This window comes from Poromitra crassiceps (assembly GCF_964638095.1).
Source record: "Poromitra crassiceps genome assembly, chromosome: 1".
NCBI lineage: Eukaryota > Metazoa > Chordata > Actinopteri > Beryciformes > Melamphaidae > Poromitra > Poromitra crassiceps.
In genome coordinates, this window is record NC_139623.1 from 116403985 (window position 1) to 116413393 (window position 9409).

General features: G+C 45.0%; 1 protein-coding gene across 1 annotated transcript in view; it reads right to left on the reverse strand.

Annotated features, from left to right (window-relative positions):
• Nucleotides 1–7480, reverse strand: part of atg5 (ATG5 autophagy related 5 homolog) — a 112086-nt gene extending 104606 nt beyond the window's left edge. Inside the window, exons 1-2 of the mRNA XM_083634678.1 lie at nucleotides 7420–7480; nucleotides 3374–3519 (exon numbers count right to left, since the gene is read on the reverse strand). Coding sequence (XP_083490804.1) covers nucleotides 3374–3481 — 108 coding nt within the window. The 5' untranslated portion in view covers nucleotides 3482–3519; nucleotides 7420–7480. The remainder of the gene's footprint in view (nucleotides 1–3373; nucleotides 3520–7419) is intronic.
• Nucleotides 7481–9409: the final 1929 nt, after the last annotated feature.

Consider the following 9409-nt stretch of genomic DNA (forward strand, 5'->3'; position numbering starts at 1 on the left):
ATTTTGGTGGTCAACGGTCAAAGTTCAAGGTCACTGTGACCTCACGAACGCCATTTTCTAGCTCGTTAACGTGATATCTCAGACACACCTTGACTGAATTTCGTCACATTTGGCTCAAACGTCCACTTGGACTCAAGGATGAACTGATTACATTTTGGTGGTCAAGGTCACTGTGACCTCACGAATGTGTTTTTCAAGCTTGTTAACGCGATGTCTCAGTAACGCTTTGACGGAATTTCGTCAAATTTGGCTCAAACATCCATTTGGATTCAAAGATGAACTGATTCAATTTTGGTGGTCAAAGGTCAATGTTGAAGGTCACTGTGACCTCACGAACGCCATTTTCTAGCTCGTTAATGCGATATCTCAGGAACGTCTTGGCGGAATGTCGTCGCATTTGGCTCAAACGTCCACTTGGAATCAAGGATGAACTGATGAGATTTTGGTGGTCAAAGGTCAAAGTTCAAGGTCACTGTGACCTCACGAACACCATTTTGTAGCTCGTTAACGCGATATCTCAGGAACGCCTTGACAGAATTTCATTACATTTGGCTCAAACGTCCACTTGGAATCCAGGATGAACTGATTAGATTTTGGTGGTCAAAGGTTAAAGTTCAAGGTCACTGTGATCTCACGAATGCCATTTTCTACCTCGTTAACGCGATATCTCAGGAATACCTTGGTGGAATTTCGTCACATTTGGCTCAAACTTCCACTTGGAATCAAGGTCAAGGACACTGTGACCTCACGAACGCCATTTTCAACCTCGTTAACTCAATAGCTCAGTAATGCCTTGACAGAATTTCTTCACATTTGGCTCAAACATCAAAGTCTGGACAGACATGGATGTTGACTGCTCACTTATTGGTGGAGGCATATATCCTCGGTGCAGTCGTTCTAGTTGCCAATGATTCTGTGATATTATCACTGAATATTATCACAGAATCAGTGCAGAAAGTGGACAAAATCAGAATCAAAATCAGTGCAGAAAGTGCACAAAGGTGACAAAAAATGTTTTTCAAAAGTGAAACAAACATTGCTATTGTGCTGATTTTTATGCCTCCGCCGGCGATAGCCAGGCTGGAGGCATTATGGATTTGGGTTGTACGTACATACGTACGTACGTCCGTCCGATGTTCGTTAATGTGATATCTGAGGAATTTGCCTCAAACGTCGACTTGGACTCAAGGATGAACGGATTAGATTTTGGTGGTCAAAGGTTGAAGTTCAAGGTCACTGTGACCTCACGACCGCTTGTTTCATGCTTGTTAATGCCATATCTTGCTTATGCCATATCTCAGTAACACCTTGACGGAATTTCTTCACATTTGGCTCCCACATCAAAGTTTGGACAGACATGGATGTCGACTGCTCACTTGTTGGCGGAGGCATATATCCGCGGTGCGGTCGTTATATTTTTATTATCATTAGTAGTATTATATAGTCTTGTGTGTTGTGTCTGTGTAGGGGTCGACCGATCTGTATCGGCATTTTCATTGGCTGTTTACCGATATAATAAATGTATTTAAAAAATGCGTTATGTTGGCCTCTGTGTCTCTCTCTAGTTCATGCTCCCTCTGTGTGATCTGGAGTAATGTCCAACCCACAACGCTATCTGATTGGTTACACCTCGAGCAATAACCTATCAGAGGGCTCAGAGATGAAACCTGAAATGTCCTGAGAGAGACCGCGACTCGGCTGTGACTGTGAGCGAGTGGCTGCAGGCTGTACAGGTATCGAAGGCAGCAGCCAAAGTTGCAAATAAAGTGAATATACATCATAATGACCTACGCTGACATTTTTAAAGTAAATATACATCATAATGACCTACGCTGACATTGCAAAAACGCCACAATCTTATGACCTATGATTGGTATGAAGCGCTGCCTGGCAGCCTCGCACAGTGCAAAGTGTGGAGATAGATAGGTCTGTAAGAGAGATTCACTTTCAGATTCACTGAAAATGCGCGGATGCACTTTGTTGCAATGATAACGATAACAAGATGATAGAGCTTATTTGTGTAGTGATAGCATAATATATCTTTGAGTAACTTTGGTGCCTGTGCAACTCGAACTTATTAGAGTTGCCACCGCCGCTTATCTGAATTACAACCGCCGTTGTGTTGGGCAGTAATGTTACAAAGTAGTGTGGCGCACTAGTTTTCACTGCAGAGAGATGCACTCTCTCCAGTGCATCTGCACCTCTGTCCACGGTGTAGCATTGCTCTTTTTGAATCCAATGGCCATGGTTGTGAGTAGCGAAGCCGTTTTATTGATCCAGTAGTGCTGTAGCGTCCACAAATATACATTTCCACTGGCTCAAGCAGAGCAGAGTTTTCTGTTCTCCCTCTGGAATAAAACAAGGAACCAAATAAACTAGGATGAGACATTACATCAGCGGACTCTCTATTTGGAATAAAAGAAGGAACCAAATAAACTAGGATGAGACATTACGTCGATGACCGTGTTTGTGTCAGTATTCTCCTTTGAGAGAGAGAGCCTGGTGGTGACGCGAGGTTAGTGTCAACTGTAAGCTGAGGGAAACCCTCTTTATTATTTTGTTACTGTGGTGAGTAGGTGTGAGTTTGTTAAAAGTATAAGTCCACAACTTTATCTTGATAATGTGCCCAAGTCTCCACTAGATTGAGAGCACGCACGCACGCACACACACGCACACACACACACAGAAAATGCATTTCAACAAAGGGTCATGTTATTCTAAATTTTTACACCAAGATTTTAATTTTTACTGCAAATGTATATCGGTTCCAAAACATCGGTTATCTGTCTCTTTGATTACGATAATCGGTATCGGCCCTGAAAAAAACATATCGGTCGATCCCTAGATGTGTGTGTAGTTCCCCCCTTCGGTCAGGATGGCCGAATCACTGCGCATCTTTCGGCAAAGACTAAAAACACACCTTTTCAGGCTCCACCTGGGCCCCATCTTGAACTAACATTTCTTTTTTTTTTATCCTTCTCAATCTACTTCTTAGAGGTGCTACTCTATTCCTTCAAAAGTTGTAGCTGTCATAGATTGTGTTGCAAAGTTGATTTCTCTACTGTTGACAAAATGTGATATTGTAAGTAGCTTTGGATAAAAGCGTCTGCCAAATGACATAATGTAATGTAATGTGTTGTTGATGAGAGTTGTGATTAAAGGGTTGGCTGGGCAGATCTTTTTTCAAAGGGGGCCACAGCATTCTTCATTTTTGGAATGGCTGTCCTACTGTATCCCTCTTCCTCTTTATATTCTGCTGTCAGGTGCACTGCTGAGGGGGGGGTGCATTCAGGTAAGTCACTGCCATCACTGTCAGTTCAGTCAGTGTCAAGCACATGTAGGGTTTGGCTTTTCAGTCAGTCGTTGCACTTACATAGAAGGGCTCGGCCTCCCTCTCGGTCACTTCGTCCTGGTACAGAGTGAAGCAGGTGGGGATCCGGCCGAACCAGACGTCTCTCAGCACGTCCTTGTCATCTGCCATGGTGCCGCTGCTCCCACAGGCTCATACAGCACCGGTCCCTGCTCACAGGACAAGACAAAGTGTCACCTGTGTGATCTGGCAGAGGTCGAAAATCAAATGCACTTTTTGTTCTAATGTCCATTATATCACAATCTTAGATATAGGCTTTGTGTAAAATGTCTGCTGTCCTGGTTTGTTTTCTATATCTGGTGAATGTAGACTTCAGTACCTGTTTACAAAGTGTTTCACCTAGCTCAGCTTGTGTTCATGCCTACCAAAAGTGTAGGCACCCAGGGTGCTTTATGTTTGATGTGTTAAAGGCACACCTCAGATGTACATACAGTACGTTGTTTTATAGGCCGTTTTCACAGCAATCGTTTTGAGGTGGTAAAGCAGGTGTAATCAATGGCATTAATGATGGTTCCATTCCATAGGTGTTAGTGGAAAAGGGCCCTTTATTTATTAAAGCTGTATGCAGCGATGTTGTTGTGTTAAAATAAGTGTTAAATGGCTCTATATTATGACAGCAATCACTGAAATAGTAGCCTAGTAAATCAGCCGGTCACGCGAACTCAGATTTAATTTCGTTCTACCAGACCGCGTGGCCTCAAGCCCTGGGAGAGTGTTTGCAGAAACTGCAAAGTGTACTAGCAAATCAGCAGCAACCCGCCTCATAGTTGACATCACCAGCCAATCAGGAATGCCACTAGCAAAACAGTAATGGCTGCCTCCGTGCCTGTCCGCATCAAGCATGCAGTAACGTCAATGTTCGTCTAGTTTAAACAGCCATAAAGTGCAGTTATTGCAGAAATAGACTCAATAACAACAATTAAACAAGTACAGGAGTATCACCGCAACAGCAGAGTTTCTCAGCGGAAATGTTGTTTTTGCCGTTCTCCTGTGTGGATTTGTTTTTGACTGGATCCAACGCTGATTGGCTGAAGGAGTTGTCAAGGCAAGTACACCCGCCCAACTTCTACCCACTGCAAACACTGGGTGAAAGCTTAAAGGAGAATTTTGTTTTTTTTTAACCTGGACCCCTCTCCTCACATTAATTATGATCTGACAACTCACCCAGCGATCTCCGCACGTTTCTGGCCGTCCTAGAGTTGTTTTGAGATCAATAGCGTCCAAGCCAGTCTTAAAATGGAGCTCAGAGGAGGCCAAGTGGCAGCCTGTCTTTCCTGCATCTAAATAGCCAGTTTTATTCCCGTTTTCGCCACATATCGTCATAATCTCATCCCTCAACAAGCACCAGACTGATATTTCCTCCCGGGCTGTTCCCTGGAGTCTCCCAGGGATCAAATTACCTCATTCCTGATCTCGGTCACCAAGTCTCGTCAAGTCCCGCGATACTTTCCTGCAGGCTGGCCAGTGTATGTTTCAATTTTAGTATAGCCTACTAAATTGGAACGATACACGACCGCACGCCAGTCTTCTCTGTATCTTCCAATTTAGTAGGCTATACTAAAATTGGAACATACACTGGCCAGCCTGCAGGAAAGTATCGCGGGACTTGACGAGACTTGGTGACCGAGATCACGCAAAAAAAAGTTTATTGATATCATTTTCCGTTCTTTAGTTATCAGCCGGAGAAGATAGGTTGATTTCACCAAAAACAGACGTTTCAAACTAGAAGCTGAGATAATGAGCCTTTTGTGAAATGAAGCATTTCAAGCACATCACTGACTCTGAAGCTAATATTTTCTGATGTAGTGACGTGGTGTAGTTGTGTGGTGCCCTGCGTGCCCCACCCCCCTCAACTGCAAACTCCTCCTCAGTGGGAGTGTCTCTGGTGGCTCTGCTCGAATCTCTGCTACCTGCGTCAGGTGACGAATCTCTTCCTGCTGGAGCTGGGATAAACTCATCCCCACACTAACACACAGCTTGCATGCTGGAGCTGGGAGAAACTCACCCCCACACTAAAAGCTCTGTGCGGCGAGCGCGGTGCTCCGCACAAGCTCTGCGGAGGGACTGCACGGAGCTCCGTGCTCCTCTCAAAAAATGTAACTCCGCAGAGCACGCCGTGAGCTCGTGCAGTCAATTCCGGGGCTATGATTGGCTAATGTTTGCTATGGTTTGTATAGGGAAGAAGCCTCCACAAACTGACCAAGTGACCGGCGAAATCAGTGCAAAATGAATGGGTTTGAGCATCGCCACATGAGGGAGCAACATGATCCTTTTCTCACTGTCATGAGGGAGCCCATTTTAGAGTGAATAGCCTACAATTTACTACGTCAATAAAAACGATTTGAGATCGAAAAAATTAAATGCAAAGCACAAAAACAAGAAGACAACAAACTTACTTGCTAAAAACAAACTGAAAATAGCCTACAATTGCACTAGGATTGATTATTTGCCGATATAAATCAGGATCACACACGGAAGAACTGATATGACATTTGCATTCTCGCTAAAAACACAACGGGAGCCTGGAGGGGGATTCTCCGCTCTCTGCAGACACTGCACTCCTACCGTATTTACCATAAAAGGATGTGCCTCTGCGGAGAGAACGGTCTTGCCGTGAACACCGCGGACACCGGACACTCCGCAGTCAGTATAAATTTGCTTTAACACACAGCCTGCATGCCAGAGCTGGGAGAAAATCATCCCCACACTAACACACAGACTAACGCACCCAGCGTCTTTTTTCGGAGCGCTCCGCCGTTTTTGTGCGACGGCTCCCAGCGCGACACCGAAAAGCCAAACCGGACTGCTGAGAATGGTTTGGCTTTTCGGTGTCGGGTGTCTCCTTTTCTGGCGGCTAATCGTGTGGAGAAACTATGCAGCAGAGACAGAGGGGCTCAGTTGTGGGAGCGGATTGGCTGCTGTTCGCAGCTAACGTTGGCTCCAGCCAGAGCAATCTGTGCCGCTCTGGCTCCAGCATGCATCGGTTTCTCTTTCATCACGGCTTCTTTGCTGTTTTTCTTTGCCTTTCTCTGGTCTGGAGAGTGCTGTCGCCACCTAATGGGTCCGTAAAATAGCTTATACACGTTCAAAATCCCCCATATTTTTACAGGAGATGCATCAGGCTTTGATCCACGTCCCACCGTCAAAAAACACAATTGACGACTTTAGTCGTCATTGGCACTCTACGTTACTATTTGAATTGACGACTATAGTCGTCATTGGCACTCAATGAGTTAATATTTGAGTCTGGGGAGAGACTACTGACCGCCAAACACGCTATTTCAGTGATTGCTGTCAGAATATAGAGCCATTTGACACTTATTTTAACACAAACATCGCTGAATGCAGCTTTAATGTTATTGGTTACACCTGCTTTACCACTTCCAAACCGTTGCTGTGAAAAGGGCCTAAAAGCTGCAAAGAGCAGGATTGGATTATTTTTGGTTTGACATTATTGTTTGACATGTATGTGTATTATAGGCCATTTGTTCTTCTCCCATGAAAAACAAGAGTGTGCCATGGTTGTACTGTAGTGTCTTATGTGGGCTGGTCACCTTATGGTGGATGACACTATTATAAAATAAATTACTTCTAGAGGCCAATACAGGACGGATTCTCCTACTACAGATCCTCAAGTCTGGAGGCAGTTTGCTTCCTGTTGTCAACAGCACTGAGCACAGCAGACCTAGCATTAGATCAACTTTTCAGCCACACAACCCCAAAACCACAGTGAAGAAGGCATGCAGTGGATACGCTGCTGCCTTCACTCAAGTCATATGGTCAACGGTAACGCCAGGAAAGTCTGAACTGTCTGTGAGGTGAGGGAGCAGGCGCAAACGTTCCATGTAAAGTGCTATCGCCAACTCCAAGCCTGACAAGCTACGCAGCTGTAATGCCAACACTGACGTTAGCTTCAGAGCTAGCTAACTCAGCTAGCAAGCCAAGGCATTGTTTAGAACAGATATGCTCGCTTGCCAGGTACTGTGGCCATGGCACAAGCGGGGGAGTCAGTGTAAGTGAGGCAGATAGCATTTGTATGTGAATCTTACTTTAGTCGAGCTTTGATAGAAGGAAGGGCCGTGACGGTCGCTGCTGTTGTCATTCGCCGCCTTTGCTATCCAGTCGTTACTAAAGAGCGACGACTACTGTTCACTTTAAAAACTGCATTTACGTCAGAGGGCACACTATCTCATGCCTTCTGGTCCTGCCCTTCAGGATTCTGGGCCAACAGTTTTGACTGGTACTCTAAGGCCTACAAAATAACCCTGGACTGTAAATATAAGAAAATAACCCTACAGCCGGAGGCAGAACTCGCCATCTTCGGCTGCTCGGAGTCCTCACTGAACTTCCCTATTAGCTGTGCAACAGTCTTAGCAATACAGAAGGTGGCGGTAATGCACCATTTAAGGATGCCAACTGCCATAACTCAACAGAAGAATCAGGAGAGAACAGGTGGACATTGACATTAAACTTTCAAAATCAGAGGGGAAGAGTATAGTATGGAGGGAAATAGTTAATCAGTGGCAACAGCAGTGGGATAGGGCAATAAAAGGGAGACATCTGCATAGTATACAAAATAAAGTGGGAGTGGTGGGGAATAGTGGGACTAATAGGATTGAACAGAGAGTTATAAGTAGATTGAGAATTGGGCACAGCAACTTAAATGGAACACTTAGTATAATAGGGAAGCACCCAACTGGGCATTGTAGTTAGTGTCAAGTAAGGGAGACGGTGGAGCATGCTCTGATCTCATGCAGGAGATATGAAGCAGAGAGGGTGATAATGATGACTGGACTGCAGAGACTGGGACATTAGAGGCCAGTGTGAAGGGTATAATGGGATGTGTGGGAGTAGTGGAGGGGAAGAAAATAGTGGTCAGTTTTTTGAGAGGAACTGGACTGTTAAAAAGACTGTAATGGAATAGGGGAACAGTGGATGTATTAGTCCAGAAGGAGGCGGTAATGCAACATTTTGGATGCCAACCGCCGTAAAACCAAACAGAAGAAGAAGAAGAAGAAGACTCAACAGAAGAAGAGGCTCCGCCGGAGGGATGACGCGCAAGGGACGGCGTCGGAGCACGATGGCGGAAATGGCGTTTGAGAGTGATTTGGAGGGAGAATCAAACAATGAAGAAGATCCGAGGTGTCTGGAAAACAAGAGAAAGAGTGTGTCGAGTGTCTCGAGCGGGTCTGCTCAGAATATTAAGAAAGTGAAAAAAGATGGGTTGGGGCCTTGGGTGGTTGGAATGAAAGCGTGTTCAGAAATTGATGGAGTGTTTAGCAATCCACATGAGGTGGGAAAGTTTGTGAAAGAAGAGTTTGGAGCAGTTAAGTCTGTCAAAATAACGAGAGGTGGGATTGTTATTATTGATTGTGTGTCGAAGAAGCAGGAGTTGCAAGTTCTAGATTTATTGTCGTTCAAATCTTGTAATGTGATGTGTTTCCGACTTGGAACAGGTCCAGTGACAGTGAAGAAAGGAGTGATCAGTGGAGTGCCAGTATGTGTTTACTGTGATGTATTTAAAGAAGTGGAAGGTGTATTTGAGGCAAGGAGATTGAATCGGTTTAGAGATGGTGTAAGCGAGGAGAGTACCTCAGTGTGTTTGAGTTTTGAAGGAGAAATCCCGGATCGAGTGTTTGTGGATAGTGTCAGCTATAGGGTGAGGGAGTATGAGAGGGCTCCTCTCAGGTGTTATTCTTGTCAGGAGTACGGTCATGTTGCTGCAGTGTGCAGAGGACAAAGGAGATGTGGACGGTGTGGTGGAGACGAGTGCAGGAGGGAGAAATGTAAAGACGAGGTAAAATGTCTGCACTGTGAGGGGAGTCATAGAACAGGATCAGCGCAGTGTCCACGTAGAGTTAAGGAGATTGAAGTGAGAAGGATCAGAGAGGAGAAAGGAGTGTCGTATGCTGAGGCTGTTAAGTGCAGGGAGATTGAGGGAAAGGAAAAAGTGCAAAATGAATCTGAGCAGAAGAGTGGAACTGGTGGAATTGAACGAAACATTTGTGTGGACAAGAAAGGATTTTTGACATTCATGGC